General features: G+C 45.2%; 1 protein-coding gene across 1 annotated transcript in view; it reads right to left on the bottom strand.

The window, feature by feature from the left end:
- Positions 1 to 23,294, bottom strand: part of LOC115198398 (protein tweety homolog 3) — a 73,996-nt gene that overhangs the window by 16,455 nt on the left and 34,247 nt on the right. Inside the window, exons 3-10 of the mRNA XM_029760307.1 lie at positions 15,184 to 15,295; positions 14,724 to 14,944; positions 13,526 to 13,621; positions 9,265 to 9,337; positions 8,580 to 8,655; positions 4,783 to 4,838; positions 3,401 to 3,493; positions 2,342 to 2,434 (exon numbers count right to left, since the gene is read on the bottom strand). Of these exons, the coding sequence (XP_029616167.1) occupies positions 2,342 to 2,434; positions 3,401 to 3,493; positions 4,783 to 4,838; positions 8,580 to 8,655; positions 9,265 to 9,337; positions 13,526 to 13,621; positions 14,724 to 14,944; positions 15,184 to 15,295 (820 nt within the window). The remainder of the gene's footprint in view (positions 1 to 2,341; positions 2,435 to 3,400; positions 3,494 to 4,782; positions 4,839 to 8,579; positions 8,656 to 9,264; positions 9,338 to 13,525; positions 13,622 to 14,723; positions 14,945 to 15,183; positions 15,296 to 23,294) is intronic.

Consider the following 23,294-nt stretch of genomic DNA (forward strand, 5'->3'; position numbering starts at 1 on the left):
AAAGTTGGGTGAATTTTGGCCCATTCCTCCTGGCAGAGCTGGTGTAACCGAGTCAGGTTTGTAGGCCTCCTTGCTCGCACACGCTTTTTCAGTTCTGCCCACAAATCTTCTATAGGGTTGAGGTCAGGGCTTTGTGATGGCCACTCCAATACCTTGACTGTGTTGTCCTTAAGCCATTTTACCACAACTTTGGAAGTATGCTTGGGGTCATTGTCCATTTGGAAGACCCATTTGCGACCAAGCTTTAACATCCTGACTGATGTCTTGAGATGTTGCTTTAATATATCCACATTATTTTCCTTCCTCACGACGCCATGTCAGGAATTGTGAAAAAATGAGTTGAAATGTATTTGGCGTACGTAAACGCGTATGGCGTATGCCTTCCCTGTGGCTCAGTTGGTAGAGCATGGTGTTTGCAACGCCAGCATGGTGTGTGCAACGCCAGGGTTGTGGGTTCGATTCCCACGGGGGGCCAGTACAGAGAAGAAGAAAAAATGTTTTTGTTTTTTTATGAAATGTATGCTCTGGATAAGAGCGTCTGCTAAATGACTAAAATGTAAAATGTAAACTTCCGACTTCAACTGTACATACATACACAGTAGGCCTGTATGACAGGACAGTGATGCGATTGTGCATGAGCAAATGTGAAGTTTTACAATACCAGTAACATGGTCACAGATCTGTCTGCACATAGTACAGTCCGCTGTCTAGTAGGGCGATACTTAGGTGCCAATACGATGTATATTGCGATTCTCACAATTCTAATATGTACTGCGATTCGATACTGTGACTTTATTGCGAGTCGATCATTCAAAAATATTGCTGCTGCAGGGGGACAAGACAGAGCCATGAGAAAATGAGTTTTGAACAGTCACGGAAATACAAGTGCTGAAAACAAAATGGGCTCCCTATTTAGAAAGAAGATGGAGAACAAGCTATGAAGGACAAATAGTGGCGTTGTGGTGCAGGTACAGCCAACTAGCGCAAAAATAATATTGCGATATTGTCAAAACTATGAGATATACCTTCAAAAATAATAACCTGTTATGTAACGGGCATGGAACTTTCCTCCCATCACTACCGCCTGGTTGCCATGTCATATACATGTATCTATGACAACTAGTGCACAGGCTAGAGGTTCACATCACTTCATAGAAACACAACTAACCTACCAAACAGAGGCTACATTTTGCCTGTCTGCTACACAGGGTTACTGTACACAGCGCCCTTATCTGACACACATGCTACACAAGCTGGGGGAGGGAGGTTGTCCATGACTATTTAATGATACATCGCGTGGAGGAGTGAAAGCAGGCCAAGACGGTGCTTTTCCAGCGCCTTGCTTCAGAGCCAAGCAAATTACAGTCATTATCGAGAGGAAGTAGCTCGACAATGTGCAATACCCAGGAGCGCTATTCAACATGACAAAAGCAGAGGAAGTTGGGAATAATATTGTCCAGCTTTTAAAGAAAACATTTTATGACGGCCGCTTCTGCTTCCTGCATTTGCACTGAGAGACGTCTTGGTTGTTCCCTCTAGGTACAACACGCTTACATGTGATGCAGGCACGTTACACCATCCTCCTGGGTCATGCTCAGCACAATGTTCAGAAAGAAATATACAACGCAGAACAAACATCCCTCTCTGTAGAAGAACAAGCCACGTCAGCTCTATTCACGTCATGACATTTCTATCTGCTACTGAAAGTGGCTCTGGTTTAGGCCGAATGTAAGCTCCTGGGCTACTGCTTGATTGGCTCAGGTTCTCCTGCCCTCCGCTGTGAGGACTGTGAGTGGTGGGGATGAGAGTGGGAGTGACAGTAGGAACAGTGAGACCCAGGCAGGGCACAGGGCCACATAGGGGTTAACAGGGGAGGACGTGAAGAGCTGTCAGGGAGGGCTGCTACTACAGATCAGAGAGATATGCAGCCCAGCCCAGGGCGGCGGATGCACTGCAGGCAGAGAGGAGCAGGTCTGAATACAGGGTTGAACCAAGCGCAGTGGAGCAGAGTTGAGCTCAGCAGAGCGGAGCACAGACGCACGTGCACAGGAGTGTGAACCGTGAACGTGGTCCTCTCCATCACACAGGCTGAGGGAAAGCCAACTGCAGGTCACGCAACGACTCGCTGGACCGTTTAGACACAGCTTGCGCACACATCTGCAAACATCATCGGAGTGGACATGCACCGAATATACCGTACATGCTAACAACCACATCCCCAGAGAGGGATACGTACACATGTAGACCGTGACCACGCAACACAGAGGCCATACGACATCCCCTGTGGAGTAAGGATGTTAGCCATGGTCCCCCTGGTGTCCCAGGCAGGAAGGCAGCTCACCATGTGAAGGCTTCGGCAGTCCACCAGGGCAGTGAGCTGATGCAGGCCGATCTCTGTGGTGTTCAGCACCCCCTGGATCTGTTCTAGATTCCCCTGCAAGACACACACAAACACTTTAAAACAGGGCCAGGTCGACATTTAACACAGCAAATTAGGCCAGACCACTGTCTCAGTGTGTGTGTGAGTGTATGAGAGAGATACTGGCAGTACTTAATTTTGGTGTCCTACTTAAACTAGTAAAGAAGGTTGGTATGACGTCATCAAAAGTAGAGAGTCGGCGAAACTTTGGGAAAACTCCCAAACCAGAACAGAGTCGGCAACCCTGACGCCTCGCGCAGACAGACTCCAGGGTTTTAATGGTGCGCACCACATTCCACTGAAATGAAGGTACTTCCCCCGAAACCTCAAACCTAGGCTCCACCGCCGTCTGTCTGCACGAGGTGTAATAACAAACCACGTCCGGATTCTCCGATGGACTGTAACGGCCCGGCAGAGAACAGCGTCTGTCCAGAGGTCTATTTTAAATGACTAAAATGGGACACGAGGGCTGATGAGTGTTGATAGAGTTCTATATCTCTGGTAGCCCAACAGTACATGAAATGTTTCCATGAACTCAGCGTTTTGTCTCTTCGCCGTGCCACTGAAGTAGGTCTGCCTCTCTCGATTTTCCAACACGTCCCAAATGTCAGGCCTCATTTGTTGCTCTGTGCACACAGTGGAAAGATCAGCGCTGGACAACACAACACTGGGCTGTACAGAGGACGCCAGTGAAAGTAACATGAGCATAACGCAAAGGTGAAGGGCCAGCAGACTTTTGTGGCCAGGTGCACTCGTCTCCTCTCTCTCTCTGCCTCTTGGTCCATTGGTTCCATTCAGTGGACTGTTCAACCCTTTAGAATTGCTACAATAGTACAGCCGGTGTATTCAGACCAGGGGGAAAGGCAGGGTGTGTTTGTGTGGCGTGACTGAGCCAGCAGGTACACAGTAGTATCAGTACACTGGCAGGTGGCGTTCGCAGCAGGATGTAAAGTGATGGATCTCAGGAGTCAGGACGTTCACCTTGGTTTGGGGGTACTCTCTGGTGGCCGAGCGGAGCAGCTCAGACACGTCGTCCTGCATCTCCACTAAGGCTTTGTGGCTCCCGGACAACTTCTACAACACAAGAGGGAAACACAACCGCCTGTATCAGACATGGCATGGCTACTTGTTCAATGTCTTTGTGAGAAAAACTCCTGACCCTAACACAGGAAGAAAAAAAAGTCCTAGTCCTTTCTGATGGTCAAATATGTCCCTTTACACTCAACCCAATGTCGACACCCTGGTACCTGTGAGATATATTACACTCACTATGTATCAACTCTTTTTCTTAACAGATACAGCTGTGATAGCTAGCCTGGGCTTGTGCTGCACTGAGAAGAGGAAAGAAATACTAATCCATTAAAAGCAAGTCACAGATAGGGTCTTACGGTAGGGTCTTCAAATCACGTTCATATTTCACCCTGGCAATGGCCTGAGTGGCTGTTCTGCAGTTCTACATTTAAACCTCCAGGAAAAGCTGACATTTGGCCTAAAAGATGAAAGGCACAGGGAGTGCAGTGCGCACTCTGTTCTGTCTCTCCCAGCAAGACTGCTCCTCTCTAGTTGGACTGGTACAGTGAGTGTACCTCATAATATGCTTTTTGTGGCCCCCCAAAAATTACTCATTTACTTTAAAAGGCACAAAAAGATCCCTCGACAGACTGTTTCTTACACAATCTCTCTGCATTACTCCATAGCTGCCTCTCTGAAGACAGCCTTGACTAGTATTCTTTGAACAAAAAGCTTTTCTGGGAAATATGTTTTTTTCCCCCGGCTAAGCTCTCCGTTTTGCGACACTTTAATGAGCCAATAAAAAGCTACAAAGTCTAAGTGGAAAGACGATATTTTCCCTCAGAAGTAGCGGTTGTTGACTAGTCTTACTCCTCTTATTAAGACTGTACTTTCAGCCAGAACAGGCACTAATGACGTCATTTCCACCAACTTCGCCCGCTGGGTCCGAGGCGTTGGTGTGAAATGTTCATCTGAGACGGCAGTCCACAGATGAATCTATAAAGGCCGCGTGTGATCATCATCTCCCTTCCCTTCGCCCAATGGGATCGCCTCATTTACACGCAGAGGTCATTCGGAGGTCATAGATGAGAGAGAAGATATGTGCATACATTATACAGTATGTACGTGGTGAGGCGCATTAGCTAGATGAGAGTCATCTCACTGTTCAGCCTCATTAGATCAGATAAATTATAACCTGCATCAAAGTCACAGGCTAGCCTGAATCACGCATATACTGTATACTGAAAAAGATATGAATACTAAACACGTTATAAAACCAACATCCCTGGTGTCTGTGAGGCCTATATCAAAGCGCTTTGCTAAAATATGATGGTCTGTTTGAAGTAGCCTACCTGTTGGAAAGGGTTGGTTTGGCCCACACTGCATGTCATGTAGTACTGCAAAATGTCTGTGGAAAAACACACACAACAGGACTGGATCAGATGATGTGAGCAGTACCGCAGACAAACTCAGTCTAGTTAGTTCTAGTAGTACAGTGACTGTCACTGTACTACTAGAAGGTGAATTGCATGAACACATTCTCACAGAGGCCATCATGTTTTCTCTCCAACCATTTCTACTGTGAAAGCAGGTCCTTTAGAAGCTGCAGTGTGGGAGCTCTCATTCACCACCATGTTGACTTACTGGATGGTATTTCTATTCCCTGACCTTGACATCCCATAGCCTTTACATGCCACTGCCTGAAGCAGTGCCCAGCCTACTGAATGTCAGCTGGTGAACCCCATAACCTACAGCGATGTGGTATCATCTCAGGTCAGATTCCCCAGAGACAGACAGAGATTGGGTTATTTTTTGGGGTTGCTTTTCTGAAGGAGGGTGAATAATGATCTTTGGGAGGGCCTGCAGAGTAATCAATGGTTGCCGATTAGCTGGGGGCTCGTGAGGAGAGGAGACTGAGGGCTCGTGAGGAGAGGAGACTGGGGGCTCGAGAGGAGACTGGGGGCTCGAGAGGAGACTGGGGGCTCGAGAGGAGACTGGGGGCTCGTGAGGAGAGGAGACTGGGGGCTCGTGAGGAGAGGAGACTGGGGGCTCGTGAGGAGAGGAGACTGGGGGCTCGTGAGGAGAGGAGACTGGGGGCTCGTGAGGAGAGGAGACTGGGGGCTCGTGAGGAGAGGAGACTGGGGGCTCGTGAGGAGATTGGGGTTGCGTCTCTAACGTCACCCTACCCTACACCCTGGTCAATAGTAGTAGAGCACTATATAGGGAATAGGGTGCCATTTAGGACAGAACCTGGGTCGATGGGGACGGTTCAGAGCTCCGTAAACAATGCTAATGGGTTAGCTAGCAGCACGGTCAGGCTCACTGTGCCAGTAGGATTAACAGTATCCTGCTTTAGGGAACTCAATCTGGGACGGTTTGAGAAGGAGACATGTATTCTCACCCACACACTCATGCAATTGAATAAATAATGATATTTGGGAGTGCGTGACTCAAACATAGCACGGCAGAGGTTTGAATCAGAGTGGCTCTCCTTCTGGTCCCCAGTATTAATCACAGAGAATATCACCACCAACAAAACACATGGCATCCTATTTCTGATGTCACACTGGTCTGTGACGTCCACTGATTACCACACAGTCAAATGGGTTCCGGATACCCACCCACCCACACCCACACACACACACACCCACACACAGGTAGAGAGAAGAGCAAGTCTGCCCTGGTTACGGATAGGCCAGTTCACATCTGCCGTAGCTACTCTAATCCGAGCTCCCTTCCTGTGAGTCTCATAAACAGTGTAATTATGGCACTGACAAGGGAAATGAACTGCTCATTCAATGATATCCTTGGACGGCCATATACAACAGGCTGAATAGGAGACCTCTCATTTACGGCTTGTAATAGTGTTTAAAGCAGCCAGTCAGAGATGACAGACTCATAACTTATCTTTGTGGGAGCTGCAATAATTGGGTTGAGGATTTTACTACCATAATGGCAGAGTGATGTAAAAGAGAAACAACGGCTGAAACATTAAGCAGAAAGCGGGAGAATAGAACAGTCTTTCTGGTGGGGTTTGGACAGGGCAGTAAAGATAGACATGTTACAGCCAGCGAGGAACAACAGATAAGATGAAGAATGGAACCTGAGCTGTTGCAGAGTGAAGTATAGCCTGCAGAGTTCGTTTACCAGGGCAAAAATAAAACAGGAAATGGCGTGCAGTAATAAAACCAATGGCTCGTCCAGGACGGCCACTTCCTTCTCCTGACGTCGAGTGACAGGTTTGAAATAAGGACAGAACGGAATAAAGGGAAGGAAAAGGGCGACCTTTTCAAAGGCTGCCGTTTGCAGATTGAGAACAACCTTAGGGGAGGAAGGAAAGGTCATTCTTAGGGGGTCACAAACATGTACCGGACACCATGTTGAAGAGAGAGAGACTCTCTGAGTCATATCACCAACGGCGTACCAATTTAAAATCAAGTCTTACGACGCCACATAAACGTTCAGCTCCCTTCTGAGACTCAACCACCTTACATTCTTCTGAAATCATTTCCATTGCTGCGTATAAACACACAGGCATGTTAACACGCAGGGGAAACAGAGCGCAGTAACGCCCCTGATTGCCCGAGTCCAGCCCCAAGGCAGCGGGTGAAGCTACTGTACTGAACAGAGATGAGATGATGCACACAGGTCTTAACAACAGTTCCACTAGCCAGGATCTACAGTTAATGTTGGCTTTCCTTACTGGAGCTCCTCGTCTAGTGTTCCTGTTGAGTAGGCAGAGGGGGCTTCACAATGACAGGGTATTCTCTCCAGCAATGACTTGACTATGGAGTGGTGATTTAGAAAGAGGATGACACTAACTGGGTACTTACTGTTGGGGGGAAAAACTTGGTTAATCAATACAGTTACATATCGGGGTATTTTTGACCATGTATCGTTTTGACAATATCGCAATATTATTTTTGCGCTAGTTGGCTGTACCTGCAAAACGCAAGTCTTTTTACTTCATAGCTTCTTATATGAAATATGGAGCCAATTTGAATTCAGCACTTCTTTCCACGACTGATCAAAACTTGTTTTCTCATGGCTCCCTTGTGTGAATTGCAAGGCACCTAAGTATGGTGATTATATCGTCCCTGGCAATTCTCAGCCCTACTGGTGACTGTGTTAAATTACGCAGTACTTTTCCACAGATACCGTCGACTGCAGTAGAAACACACACACACACACACACACACACACACACACACACACACACACACACACACTCTGCCTGCCTGCCTGCCGGCCTTCCTCCCTCACCATAACATGTCTCTCCTCATCCCCCTCCTCCACTGGTCTTATCTCATTCACCCACACACACACACTACTTCACACACCCCTGGCTCCATCTCTCTCTCCTCATCATGGGACCAGATTGGCCAATTACGCCACGGGCTGTTTTAGACACTTAAAATGCAGCGCGGCCCGTCACCCCTGGCTTGTCTGCCCGGCCACAGATGCTCTGGGGGTAATTTATTGAGTCCTATTACAGGTTTGAGGAGGTAGCTCATGCACCCCAGCCCAAGTCCATAAATCTGAAAGCAATACATTTCACTGCTGGCCAGAGAATAGAAACAGGTTTCTCTCTCTCCCCAGGGTGGGATGGGAGATTGATTAAGCATCACAGTGATTGGGCTTGTCTGGCACATATTAAAGCGCTTTAGGCATTTGTGTCGTTGCTCTGTCATTATGTCGGCATCATATCCCAGCGTGTATGCTACTGAAGGGAATGAATCCAATCATTTGTCAGAGCTATCAAAAACATTCAGACGAGTGTATCCCACGACAAAAGAAACACATATTTTATCACAGACAGACAGTGTTTGAGCCAGACTTGTCATTGGTGTTATGCATTTCCCCTAACAACGATTTTCTGTTTTCTACAACTGTTGTAGTGTTCTGTCAAGTTGGAGAGAGAACGCAATTCAGCCAGCAGACGGTCCCCCTCCAAAACAAACAGGATATGAAAGCTTGTGACTTAGAAATTTAACCAAAACCTGCCTCAGCGTTCTTGCACAAGCAACTTAAATAGTAGAGTTAGACGTGAATCTCACAGAGAGCAGTGTCTGTATTTCACTTTATGATTGATCTCACAATAAAACGTGAGGAATCTAAGCCACTGGCGATTCTCTTAAAGAACCTATACCTTTATTGAGCACGCCATACTGTTCGGTCATTTGGGTGACGAACATGTCTGGAGCAACGCAGAAGTCACTGGAGGTCTGCAGAGAGGGAGTAAAACACATTCCCACGGTGGGGAAAAACCAAACAGTCAGAAAGCACAACAGGGCATTTCCCAACAACACAGTAGTTAGAATAATGAGAATGCATAGCCTGTAGGATAATCAGTCTCACTGGAGGATTCCATCAGGAGATAAGATCGCATGCACCATCGTGTCCCAGAAGGAAGACGAGGCGAGGGGGGGGGGGGGGTCATCTCTGATTCATATGCAGGGGAGGGAATTATCCATTTGAAATGGTGTGGGAGGGGGATTTGCATAAAGACAGATCCCACTGGGTCCTAAATATTTGATAAAGGCATGCCGCGCACAATGAACGGCACACTGTACCAGCTATAAATTGTAGTAGCTAGTCCGCCTCGCAATTGTCCCTAGATAAACTTGGCAAGTGTTAACAAACCTAACTTCATGAATCATACGGATAATAGTACCTTATGCCAAACATTCTATTTTGTTCAGTGTCAGCTGGCCCACTGCAGTGACTCAGGTAAAAGGTTGTACAGGTTCTAACTCTCACACTACTGGGACTGAGCTCTGGGTTCCAAGCCTGAACATAGAGATATAGAGCCATGTTCCCATGGAGACACTCACAGCAGACACAGCCAACTCCAGACCCAGGGAGGCCCAGCTGATGACCAGAGCCAGGATGCCCAGAAGACACACTCTGGGGAAGGAGAGAGAGAGAGAGAGGGAGAGAGAGAGAGAGGGAGAGAGAGAGAGAGGGAGAGAGAGAGAGAGAGGAGAGGTTAGAACAGGACTGCCGCCCAGAAGACATACCAGCCCGCACAGAGACGCATGAGATTGAACTTCACTCAACTTTACTACAGATTCACCCTGTTAATTTACGCTTGCAACGTTTCCCTCTACTGTGGGAATTGTGATCGAATCAACATAATATTTGTCCCTTTCAATGCAACATACCAGGGAAAAAAAGTGAGATTCTGTTATAGGCAGAGCACATCGGGAGGAGGATTCTATTGCATTGACAGGCACGAGCGACCGCGAGTTGATGCACTTGTTTTGAGATCAAAGTGAAGAACCGCATGTATCCGCGTGCACATTTTAGGGCTGACCCCATTTAGTAGATTTTTTTTGGTTGACCGAGATTTCTTTCGTTTTTATTTACCATCATTGTCTACAAGACATCTGTCTGACTGGCACCTGTCTGAGTGGACTAATCCATTGTGGAAGCCATGGGGATGGCACAGTCCATCACTAAGACGTGCTACTGAAATTGTATATGGTTATATTACCTAAGAACAACGGTGCAACACTAATAAAAATAATATTACTTTATAACAAATGCGCTTTCTCCCGCGTTGGATAGTGGTCGCTGTCCGTGGTTCTGAAATATCAGTACGCTGTTGAATTGGTGCTTTTCCTAAATCATGTGCATAATAGCAAAGTTAGCTAGCATGTGTGGGAGGCAGCAGCAGAGATTGGAGACAAGAAAACAGCTCCTGCCTTAATTGTCTAAGAAAAGTGAGGAGAGAGGAAACTTAATTAGGTCTATAATCAATAGTCCTAAATGTTAAATGGGATTGGCTTTATAAATCATCCATATACATCTACATAAATAAGACAGATCCTGCTTCTGTTGCCTGTGAGTGTTTGAGTGTTTGCTTAATAACCTACTGATTCCGTGAGCACCAAGCCTCACGCAACCACAACAAGTCGGATAAACTATTTCACAGATTCGGCTGTTTTTAATCTTTGCTATGCTGTAATAAAGTCTTTACACATTTTTTCCCCCGTTAGAACAGCCTCTCTGGTATTACTTATCATTTATTTAGTGTTTACACGGTTCCAAATTATTTATAATAACAACCCTCCTTTTTCTTGATCTCCTTGTTATTATTACTATTATGATCATAATTATAATAAGTAATGTCATTGTGATTAGTAGGCTTAGTACAGCAGTCTTGTTATAACCTCCATGGAGCTGTAGGCCTAAGAGCACCTCCTGTTAAGTCTTAATACCGTAACTTACTGAGGCCTATATTTCAATAGTTAAATAGGCTACAGTACTGTATCAATCAATCATTCAGCTGTTCATGTCATCGCACAGCATACGAGTCATTAATTATTTGAAATGCAATCAAGCATTTTAGTTAAAAAATAAAATAAAGCACTCAGTGCTTGCTCCTTACCTTCTTTTTCTTGATCTCTAGTATTTTCCACAACTAGTCAAATTTATTCCACACATCTGACTTCCCCTTTACCTCCTGAGCAACCAGTAAACATTCCTGTTTCAAGTTTATTTGTCACGTCCTCTGCATCCCTTTTGCTGTCACGTGTTACGGTGTTCAGAGTGTGTTATAACTAATTGATTGATGTAATTATGATATGCTATAGATCAGGCCCTATTGGTCACGTGCATGCGATGCATACATGTGTCACGTTAAGAGCAAGGTCAAGGGAATAGGGAATGTTTTTCCTAAACAAATGAGGGATTTAGGTAACAGAACTTTTCAGTCAGAAATGGTTGTAATTATGTTGCATCTTCAACAACATGGACAGATCGATAAACTCTGTTGATGTTATGTGGTGGTCGCTGCAGTAGGGAGAAGAGAGACAACGGGTGCTAGTCACACAGTCATTCAAATATATATATATATATATAAACAACAGCAACAAGTCTGAGCCCGGTCTGGCACAATCAAATCAATTGCGGTCGGACTCCCTCTAGTCATTTGTGTGTCTTAATTATTTAATCAAACAGTGTGCTTTAAGCATCAGACAAGCTCAGTGCATATCGTTGATTTGATTAAAACACATAGGATGTGTCTACATATGAAAAATACACGTTTAAAAATTCTGACCAATAGATTGGTCGAAAGAACAGACGACTCTTGGGACAAAGTTTATTATAATTATTATAATTATTTATTTTTTTTCGGGGATAGCTCTAGCACATTTGTTCATAGGCCTATTCTTTGCTAGTTAGTGAGTTATTAGCCAAATTATACTGTAGCACATTTCTGGTAAGCAATGGAGGAGTGATTGCTTCCTACAAAAGCACAAAACTATTGATGGGAAAAAAATAAAAATAGATGGTTACATATTCGGATATAATTTTTTATGATATTTCGTATCGTTTTGACAATGTCGCAATATTATTTTTGCGCTAGTTGGCTGTACCTGCACCACAACGCCACTATTTGGCCTTCATAGCTTGTTCTCCATTTTCTTTATAAATAGGGAGCCCATTTGTTTTATGCACTTTTATTTCTATGACTGTTCAAAACTCATTTTCTCATGGCTCTCCCTTGTGAGCAATATGTTCAGAACGCAATAAAATGACAGTATCGAATCACTAATACATATAGAATCGTGAGAATCGCAATACATATCATATTGGCACCTAACCATGAAAACATTGTATTGTGAGGTCCTTGGCAATTCCCAGCCTTCACAAAATGTGTACATTTCTAGCACTCTTTGAAAAGTGAGTCAGGTAAAGATCTTTTTTTATGGCTTCAAGGGGCAATGTTGTATTTTAAGACAGGCTAGAATAAGCTAAGTAGGCAATATGCAGAGGGTAGCATACATTTTTGTCTGATCCTCTGAAATAATAATAAATGTTATGGGAATAATAATGTATTTTATTTTGTAAAGTGGCCTTTTGCATCAAACACAATATAACAACAGTTCCAGTCACCTCCTTGTCTGAAGGACAAGTAGCTAAAACAGGTTAATGTCAAGCCCTGCATGTTTTCAAAAGTCTCATGGAATGTAGGCCTGTATCATGGAACACTTATTTCAATAGTTATTCCATGCCAAATGTTATGGGATGCATTTTCTCCATCGTTTTTTTATGGTAAGCCGACATTATGATCAAATAGCCACAGTAGGCCACAAGTTGGCCACAAGTAGCCCAATTGGCCACTGTTAAAACTAACCAAAAAACTGGGTACAGCCTCAGTTCACACATTAAAAACGCACTGGAAGTTGCACAGAATTTTCATAACATTCAAGTTTCCTCCAAGGAGACAGAAATGTTCTCAATGCCGCAAAAAAAATTGAGGGAACATTGCCTGGGACTGGGAGTTGCTTAGCCTTAACCCCAAACGATGGCTATTACACATTTTGACTGATCTAAATAAAATGCTGGAAGGTTTAATGTTGAGCTATAAAAAAGGAAACCTTGATTTCAACCCTAAACACCCACAGGGAATTGGGATAATGTTTCCCTCATCTCACAAGGAGAGTTAGGGTTAATTATGTTAGAGGAAGTACCCCTTCATTGGTCTCTGGGCAGGGCTTGAGGATGACCTGGGTCTGATTCACTGAGGATGCGTGAGATGAAAGGACGTAGGAGGGATAGGAGAGGAGGACCTGGGGGAACCATGAAGCCCAATGCTCTGGAACTGACTCACATGACAATGAGCCACCCAAACTGACCCCGCTGTATCCACAGACACAGATCATTAAATGAAATAGAAGGGGGGGACAGAAGAGGACAGGCAGTGCTGAGCTTGTGTCCTTGATGCCTTTTTAAAAAGGATCTAACGTACTTTCCTACAGAGTTGTCAAGAGTTGAGACAGAGGAATTTTCTGAGAGATTAGTTTTAATGCACATGCCAAATGGACTGTGACTGGCTGACACTTTACGAAGCGTGAACTCGTCTCACATAATCGCAATGACAAGGTTATTCAGCGTACAGTCAAAAGTAATTTGCAACGGGCGTACAAAGTGATACATGAGATAAAACTTCTGACACGTCGGAGGCTTTCATTTTGTTTAGATAATTCAATAGCATGACAATTGCTATAAATATATGGCCTAGCAGAATATGGTCCCCCTCCCCACAGTTCTTTCCGGTTCACTCCCTCACATGGTGGGACTCACCCAATAAGTGTTCCCTTGGAGTTGCGAATGAGGCCAAACAGCACCAGCAGGCAGATGAGGATGTTGAAAAGCAGCAGGCCTAAGTAGCCCAGCCACCTGAGGTGGAAAACAACAATAACAACAGTCACGAAACCAACACCCAACCACAAACACAACAGAACTATAGACCGACTGACTGAAGAAACCCCAACACCTGCTGATAAATGCAGCACAGTACAGCAAGAAAAAATGAGAAGTTATCGATGACCACTGTACAAATTACATCGGTACGGCTAAAGAAATCAAAAGGACACAAAAACATGGGGATTGCTTCAAACATACATAAAACAAAAAAACAAAAAGGAGATGTGATTTGAAGTCCGCTTCCCCTGAGAGATGCTGAGGGAGGAAGTGTTTGAGATGTCGAGAGGAAGTAGCAGGGAGGGTCGGCCGCTGAATCAGACTTAACTGTAAACGGCGTTTCCACTGTTGACTGCATTCGTCTCCGTTTTAACTACTTTCACATTAATACAGATCCAACTGAACATCACTGACTGGCTGGCTGGACGGTCTCACCAGGAGAGAGATGAACTACCCAACTGTGAAATGTGCTGAGGATATATAAACTAATCTTACACTGCAGGGTTGTTAACACGAGTTACAGGAGGGAGGACTGTGTTGTGGGTTTCAGACAGGGTCTCCTCCCACTAAACGGTTCATTTTGAAGGGTTTTCCCAGAAAAATCAGAGGTCTGATCTGGTTCATATTAGCTTTTTCTGAGTATCAACTGAGATGATTCTCTCTAAAAGGCCTAGCAGTAGAATTATGCAGCACGACACCAGCATAAACATACATCTACGAGGAATGACGTACTGTTCGCGTAAACTGCTAATCCTGCAGTGCAGGATTCCTCTCTGAGTGGAAGCTGTGGAGTTCTGTTCACACTCCATTAAACCCATGTTGTTGTGAGCTCCTGTATGTAAATGAGGCAGCAGCAAAAGTAGCTAATGATAAAAACTCCCTCATCCCCAACTTGAAATACAAGCAATGTAACATACAACAAGACAGGAAAACAAACTCCAACTACATTCACCTACAAAAGCCAAACGATGTACTAAAACAAACAAGCCTCAGTTCTGGTGATGGTTTTGGTGAACAATAGAAATTGTATGTCCCGATATGTCATGTATTGTGTCTCCCAAGTCTGTCCATCTCTCACCTGTACCAGTCGTAGAGCTCGATGTTGGCGGCCAGCTCCTCCAGGGAGATGTCTCTGTTGCCCCAGAAGGGGATCTCCACCATCTGCCTCACCAGCTCGTCCAGCTGGCCCTGCACCTTCTGGATGATAGACAGATAGTCTGTGTGCTTGGCGTACTGGCCCTCCAGCTGCCCCAGACTGCCATCCACCGTCTGCTTCAGGGAGCCCGTGCTGTCTGATACCTAGGTAGTGGGCACAGGAAGGGACACCCAAGGTCACAAACAACCCACTCCTTATGGGGATAGACAAAATCAATAGTGTTTATTATATCGTATCTATGTGGGGTTAGCAGGGGAATCGTTGCTCCTTATAGCGATCAACAGTATGATAACTGTGAATGGTGGGCCCAGCCCATGTTATGGCTGTGACAGTAGAGATATTGCTAGGGTGTCATTGTTTCAATGGGAGTTCTGAGTATTACCAGTTTCTGCACTCCTGCCACCGTGCGGTTGGCGTGGCGCAGGGAGTACGTCAGCCTGTTCACTCCGTCACAGGTCTCGCCATTCCCATAGAAACCAACAGCAATGCCGGCGCTGAAGGGAGACAAAGGGGAGGAGAGGAAGCGGTTAGGAGGAGGAAGAGGGGTCGGCATAGCACGGCAGACAGACAGACAGACCAAGGGGGTAGGCATGTGAACCCTGCATCAACCCCTGCCAGGGATAGATGCCACTGAACAGGCAGCATTGAGCTCCAGCAGAAAGCCTCTCTATACAGAGTCCATAGCAACCAAGAGGAACGGGTCAGCAATGCCCAGAGCCCCACCATAGAGCTGACAAAGGCTGCACTGACACAGGAGATCAACCCTTGCCCATTCATGGAGGCCGGAGATTATAGGGGGAGCCGTCCTGGCAATCACAAAGATCTCCTGCCTGCCAGCTAGCACTAGACCAGTGGTTCCCAGTGGTTCCCAACCAGGAGTACCAGGAGCCCTGGGGGTACTTGGCCTATCCACAGGGGGTACTTAAGACGACTTGTGAGCCCATAGGTCTACTGGTAAAATGCACATGGAGGGGGCACTTCAGGGGTACTCTGGGCAGAGCAAAATTCAGATGGTGGTACAGTAGCCAAAAAAGGTTGGGAACCAATGAGCTAGACAGGCATGGGAACCAATGAGCTAGACAGGCATGGGAACCAATGAGCTAGACAGGCATGGGAACCAATGAGCTAGACAGGCATGGGAACCAATGAGCTAGACAGGCATGGGAACCAATGAGCTAACCTATAAACAAGTGGAATCAAATGCATTAGAGGTGGCAAAATGCAACGCTGAATTTCTGATACAAGTACCATCTAATTACTTACATAAACACTCCAAATATTAGCTACCTATTAAAAACTACTACCAGTAGGCCTTTAGAAGTCTGTGTTGTCCTTTAGATTAGAATGCAATTGAATTTTGCTCAACAGTGAAACCCAGGAAACTCAGTAGGAACTGAAGACCTGGTGAGAGTGGGACTGTTGCTCAATACATGTGGGGGGTAATCAATTGAATCAACAATGAGAATGATATCAGGGGGTAGCCTTGTCTAAGGAGGAGTTGTCGCTACTTTTATCCGCTTTCCCCTTTGGGAAACAAATACCTCACCACCAGGTGTCACTATATATAGCTCTCTCTCTCAATTCAATTTGCTTTATCGGCATGACATAAAAATGTACATATTGCCAAAGCTTACTTTGGAGATTTACAATATTAACATAATTAAAATAATAATCAATATTCTCTAATTCCCTCCCATTGTGAACAGTTCAATAGGCATCACAATCACTGCCTCCCTGCTGACTGAGAGACTGCCCAGCCAGACAGCCAGCCATCCAGCCCAAACAATAGCCTATTGACCATATGGCCACTCTCAGCTGAACACATGCAAACTGGAGGAGCATTCCATGTGTACAGCAGCTTGTTGAAGGACAGTCCATTTACAATTCACACGCGTGACATCAGATGGAGGACAGGCTCCATACAGAGAGTCCTTCAGCGCTATAAACTAAAGGAAATAGGCCGATATCATGATGACATCGTTATAAGGCAGTTGGAGGGACTGTACAAGCAAGAAGGAAGGAGGTCTGAGGGCAGATAGATGTTCTGGTCAAACAGACTGGCTTTTAACATTGTATCGCAGGATTTCAAAGCTTCACTGCCATTATAAACAGTATGTTTAAAGCAGGTACGTTCAGTTGATGTTCTCAGACAGATGTAATCTTCCTAAGGCTATGGTTACATGGTTTTGTGCAGCCGTAGCAGAGTTCCCATCATTCCTGCAAGGCAGTAAATCTTCCAGGATGATCTGTATAGGGTGTGGGTCTGGGGTAAAGGCCCCAAACCCCCCCCCCCCTCTCTGGCATTGATAAACATCTAGCTTGTTCAGCACCAATGGAGCCAAGACCAGGCCATTGCAGTAGCAGTAACCAAAACCTCAAACATTTCAAAAAGAGAAGTTAGTGTCATGCATTTAAGGCTGCAGCAATAACTAGGCTACATCAACAGACACTAGGCTTCCTCAACATAATGTCTCAGTTGAAGTAGAGAATCTTCAAGGACAGATGAGGAGAATATCGCTAAACACAGAGTCAAACTGAATTCTACGATTCAGCCACAGCAACAAGGATATCACATTAAAACGCACCATCAATGACTTATGACATTGCCATGGCAACCACTTTTGAGCAAAGTTAAAGCTGTACAATACGACAATAACCTCAGGGACGGGAGAAAGAAGCAGAGTCAATCATTATAGACATAAGACAAGGTAAACTACTTCAGAACAAACCTGGAGAAAGACATTCAATCACCCCCTGCATAAAATCTATAGACAAGGTTTTGAAAGCGTTCCACAGGGATGCTGGCCCATGTTGACTCAAATGCTTCCCACAGTTATGTCAAGTTGGCTGGATGTCCTTTGGGCGGTGGACCATTCTTGATACACACGGGAAACTGTTGAGCGTGAAACACCCAGCAGCGTTGCAGTTCTTTACACAAACAGATGCGCCTGGCACCTACTACCATACCCCCTTCAAAGGCACTTAAATCATTCACCTTCAATGGCAGACATACACAATCCACGTCTCAAATGTCTCCAGGCTTAAAAATCCTTCTTTAACTGGTCTTCTCCCCTTCGTCTACACTGACTGAAGCAGATTTAACAAGTGACATCAATAAGGGATCATAGCTTTCACCTGGATAGTCTAAGTCATGGAAAGTGCAGGTGTTCTTAATGTTTGGTATAATCAGTGTATATTGTGAAGACTAAGCTGATCTAGCCCTCCTACGCTGTCTAGCCATTGTGTGAAAAAAAAGACTTCAACGAACCACCCTACCAATAAGATAAATAATATCAAATGTTCAATCCCCCCCATAAAACCAAGTGGTGAATTTGAAGCTCAGATCTTTCCATTTTTAAAAGCAGGTCTGTATAGGCTTAACTCTTCATGCCTGTGACAAAACATCCTCAGTCCCTCTCCCCAGTCCTCTTTACACAAGAGCATCTGCCGTCAGAGGGGATTAAATCAAATGGCATGTTGACAAGGGAAACACCTCCTGTTAAAATGGGAGCCAGTCCACTGCTCTTCACCCTGCATCCAATGAGTGGATGGGATTGGCCATTTCCTGAACTGCTGCTAGCTAGGGTAATCTCTTCCTCTCATACTCTGAAGGATGGAAAGGTGAGCCGGAGCTATGGGTTTGTGTTCAGGGCAAACAAAGCACATCTCCCTCTGTGGACTGGTAAACTGTGGTGGGAACTTAGAACAGGAAAAACAGCCAGAGGTGAAATACACAGCAACCCCACTAGGTTGTTGGTTTAGTGTCCTCTTCGACCGCCCTGACAGTTTGAGTTTGTAATGGTTTTCGAGACACAACAGGTTTGTGTCGTTCATATTACACCCCCGTGCCGTTTCACAGAAATGTACAGAGCGTTGTTGTTTCTCTTACTGCCATCAGTGATTCCGGACTGCCAAAGCAGCCAGACATTACTTTTTAAAGTGCTTTACGTTAAGGTGTTCAAAAAGACAAACGGCAGAAATGACATATCGGAGATCCATCTCCCCGTCATCGACCAGCACAGTGCGTTTACAGCAGGCTGAAGACAAACCAGAGAGATGTTATCGCACGCTCAATGTCAAGCCTAAAAACGGATTTACATGAAAGGCAGTTCTGCTTCCTAGGCTATCGCCTGGGATTTCCATCATCTTTAATTAGGCAAGCAGCAACAGCTCCGTAGATCTCGACAACCTCAAGTTACGCAGCCAAAATGTAACAGAGTGACAGAGGATGGGCATGTGACTGTGAGGACTCCCTCAAATCATGAGCTTTGTGAAAGACTTCAGTAAAAAAAAAAAGAAGAAAAACGCATCAAGATTCTCACAAGTTTCATGACAGTTGGACCATAAACTTACACTGCCTGTCATTCACGTGGCATTAAACTGAATTGACATACCGCATGCGGCGTTTTTACTCACTGCTCTAATCCCACTTTGCCCGCACTCTCACCACACACACACACACACACACACACACACACACACAGAGACGACGACGACACACAGAGAGAGAGTAATTGTCATGCAGCCCACATGCTCATCAAGTCTCCATGCTTTTGTGAGCCGCTCTGCAGTGATTTCAGCCGAATCCAACAAGATGGCTCTGAACTGATCCAACTCAGGGGGAGTGAAAACAGGATTCAGCGAAGCCCAGTGTTAAAATGGATGTGACAAAAACAGGAAGATTCCACAACTGAGTCAGCAAAGAAGCTCATGCTTGGATTTCACAAGCTCTCCCATATAAATTAACTCTTTATTGGGGATATGGAATCTTTTAATGTGTCTCTCTCTGGGCGTCCTCCATTTGTAAGACATTTCTCAGTTTTCTGTATGCGTGGGAGTTCTTTGCTCTGCTCTCATGTTGTTCTTCCCTTTCTCATGACTCCTCTGAGACTGCATTCTTATACAAGTATCTGGCCTAACAGTCAAATCCCAGGGGATTACTTAAATAGTATTATTTTATATATATATATATTTTTTTGAATTTTTTATTTTTTTATTTAACTAGGCAAGTCAGTTACTTACAATGATGGCCTCTCATCTATACATAAGAGAATAGGCTTTGTTTCCAGGAAGATTTATAGTGGAATTTTTTTTTAAGGCTGTGTTTTCACACCTCCACAATGCTGAACATAAACGGCACAAAGCAGATGGTTGGATTCTTAAAAGGAGTCCTTGAACGCAGCGCAATACAGAAAACTGACTTATTGCATTTATTTGGGTGAATCCATGAAGAGCCAAGGCCTCTTTTTCCATGTGGTCAACAGGCGAACAGGAAAACACTGACTAAGATCACGAGGAGAAGATATCGGCCCTTTTTAATATCTGTCTGTCCTTCCTTCCTTCTCCGGTCACTTGCCATGAGGCCATTTTGCTCTGCGTTTGTGGCTGCTTTCCTATTTCCGCTTTGATCATCTATGTACGAGCTACAGACAGTGACTGTCTACAGTTTGCTGTCTGTGTGTCCGTCTGTCCGTCCCTAGATGAGCAGAACGACTTCCATTTCAGCGCCTTGAGACTCCTGGCTGGGCCTCTGCGTAGACAATGATGCCATGATCTGAGAAGTACTAAACAAATAGAGGAAACAGACTAAAGTGTTTACTTGTTTGGGTGGCCTGTGGGCTGAACCAACAACACAAATGTTTTCTAAATTACAGCTGAAGGAGCTGTTTCCTCATCCTTCCAAATCTATATTGGCAGATTATTAAACACACAACAAAGTGCATGACAGTTAAGATTCACTTTGGCTCCACAGCAGGTCTCTGTTACAAAACCACCCACTATTTTGGTTACTGTTTCTATCATTAATGGCAGACTGGATTTGTTTTCTCCCCTTCCAAAAAGGCTTCCATGTACACAGACTAGGGATGGGCATTTCAAATAATAATAAATAAATATATATATATTTTTTTTTTATCGGCTATCCAGATAGTCGAAATACAAAAGTTTCACAAAAAAACAGATGTAAAACTCTGCTTGCTGCTGTATCAGGGGTCAATGTGTGTGAGACCGCGCTCCCTTTCCTTGTCTACAAGTACAACTCCTCCTAGCCAAGAGTGGAACTCTGGGTCTAAGCTTAAAACGTATACCCACCTTGAGAGTTATGTCCCGACCCGCTGCCCCCTTTTCATTTAAAGGGGTGGTGGTGGCATCAAACTATTTGACTGAACATTTTCTTTGGCACTGCTCCGCCATGCACACGACAACCTTTGCATCAGAACCATCTACCGATTACGGATACAGTCCAACGCGGGACACGTGCTGCTATAACAGGTAGTCATTGGCAGAGTACTAATCTCCCACGCTTCTCCTATGTAATGTCCTACGACGGAACATTAACTGTATACGTGACGGCGAGCTTCGTAGGGCTTCAGATTAAACAACAGTCTGTTACCTTCTCATTAAGGTAACTTCCTTCCGTCATTTCTATTCCTTTATGCATCGATTAGAAATATCCCCACTTCACCTGCTAGGCTACATACAGTATGGAGCCTCTGACTGTAGTGTCGCTTTGATTGGCTCACAATAAATCAAACTTTATTTGTCACATGCGCCGAATACAACAAGCGTAGACTTTACCGTGAAATGCTTACTTACAAGCCCTTAACCAACAGTGCAGTTCAAGAAGAAAAGATTTACCAAGTAGACTAAAATAAAAAGTAACACAATAAGAATAACAGTAACGAGGCTATATACAGGGGGCACCGGTACCGAGTCAGTGTGCAGGGGTACAGGCTAGTTGAGGTAATCTGTACATGTAGGTGGGGGCGAAGTGACTATCCATAGATAACAAACAGCGAGTAGCAGCAGTGTCGGGGGGGGGCAATGTAAATTGTCTGGGGGCGATATGATTAATTGTTCAGCAGTCTAATTGCTTCGGGGAGAAGCTGTTGAGGAGCCTTCTGGTCCTAGACTTGGTGCTCCGGTACCGCTTGCCGTGCAGTAGCAGAGAAAACAGTCTAACTTGACTGGAGTCTCTGACAATTTTATGGGCTTTCCTCTGACACCACCTATTATATAGGTCCTGGATGGCAGGAAGCTTGGCCCCAGTGATGTATTGGGCCGTTCGCACTACTCTCTGTAGCGCCTTACGGTCAGATGATAAGCAGTTGCCATACCAGGCGGTGATGCAACCGGTCAGGAAGCTCTCGATGGTGCAGGTGTAGAACATTTTGAGGATCTGGGGACCCATGCCAAATCTTTTCAGTCTCCTGAGAGGGTAAAGTTTTGTTGTGCCCTCTTCACGACTGTCTTGGTATGTTTGGACCATGATAGTTTGTTGGTGATGTGGACACCAAGGAACTTGAAACTCTCGACCCACTCTACTACAGCCCCGTCGATATTAATGGGGGCCTGTCCGGCCCACCCTTTCCCGTAGTCCACGATCAGCTCCTTAGTCTTGCTCACATTGAGGGAGAGGTTGTTGTCCTGGCACCACACTGCCAGTTCTCTGACCTCCCTATAGGCCGTCTCATCGTTGTCGGTGATCAGGCCTACTACTACTGTTGTGTCGTCAGCAAACTTAATGATGATTTTGGAGTTATGTTTGGCCACGCAGTCGTGGGTGAACAGAGAATACAGGAGGGGACTAAGTACACACCCCTAAGGGGTCCCAGTGTTAAGGATCAGCGTGGCAGACGTGTTGTTGCCTACTCTTACCACCTGGGGGCAGTCCGTTAGGAAGTCCGGGATCCAGTTGCAGAGGGAGGTGTTTTGTCCCAGAGTCCTTAAAAACATTTTTTTTTTACCTTTATTTAACTAGGCAAGTCAGTTAAGAACAAATTCTTATTTTCAATGACGGCCTTGGAACAGTGGTTTAAGTGCCTTGTTCAGGGGCAGAACGACAAATGTTTTACCTTGTCAGCTCGGGATGCAACCTTTCGTTTACTAGTCCAACGCTCAAACCACTAGGCTACCTACCGTCCTTAGCTTAGTGATGAGCTTTGATGGCACTATGGTGTTGAACGCTGAGCTGTAGTCAATGAACAGCATTCTCACATAGGTGTTCCTTTTGTCCAGGTGAGAAAGGGCAGTGTGGAGTGCGATTCAGATTGTGTCATCTGTGGATCTGTTGGGGTGGAATGCAAATTGGAGTGGGTCTAGTGTTTCCGAGATGATGGCGTTGATGTGGGCCATGACCAGCCTTTCAAAGCACTTCATGGCTACCGAAGTGAGTGCCACGGGGCAGTAATCATTTAGGCAGGTTACCTTTGCTTTCTTGGGCACAGGGACTACGGTGGTCTGCTTGAAATATGTAGGTATTACAGACTCCGCCAGGGAGACGTTGAAAATGTCAGTGACACTTGATCCGCGCATGCTTTGAGTACACATCCGGGTAATCCGTCTGGCCCAGCGGCTTTGTGAACGTTGACCTGTTTAAAGGTTTTGTTCACATAGGCTACCGATTTACACGCGTGAAATGTGTGAAGGCTACCGGTGCTTCTTTTTTTATAGGGCACGCGTCATAAAAACTACATTCAAAAGTTTGTTGTTTTA

The sequence above is a fragment of the Salmo trutta genome, chromosome 1, assembly GCF_901001165.1.
Source record: "Salmo trutta chromosome 1, fSalTru1.1, whole genome shotgun sequence".
Lineage (NCBI taxonomy): Eukaryota > Metazoa > Chordata > Actinopteri > Salmoniformes > Salmonidae > Salmo > Salmo trutta.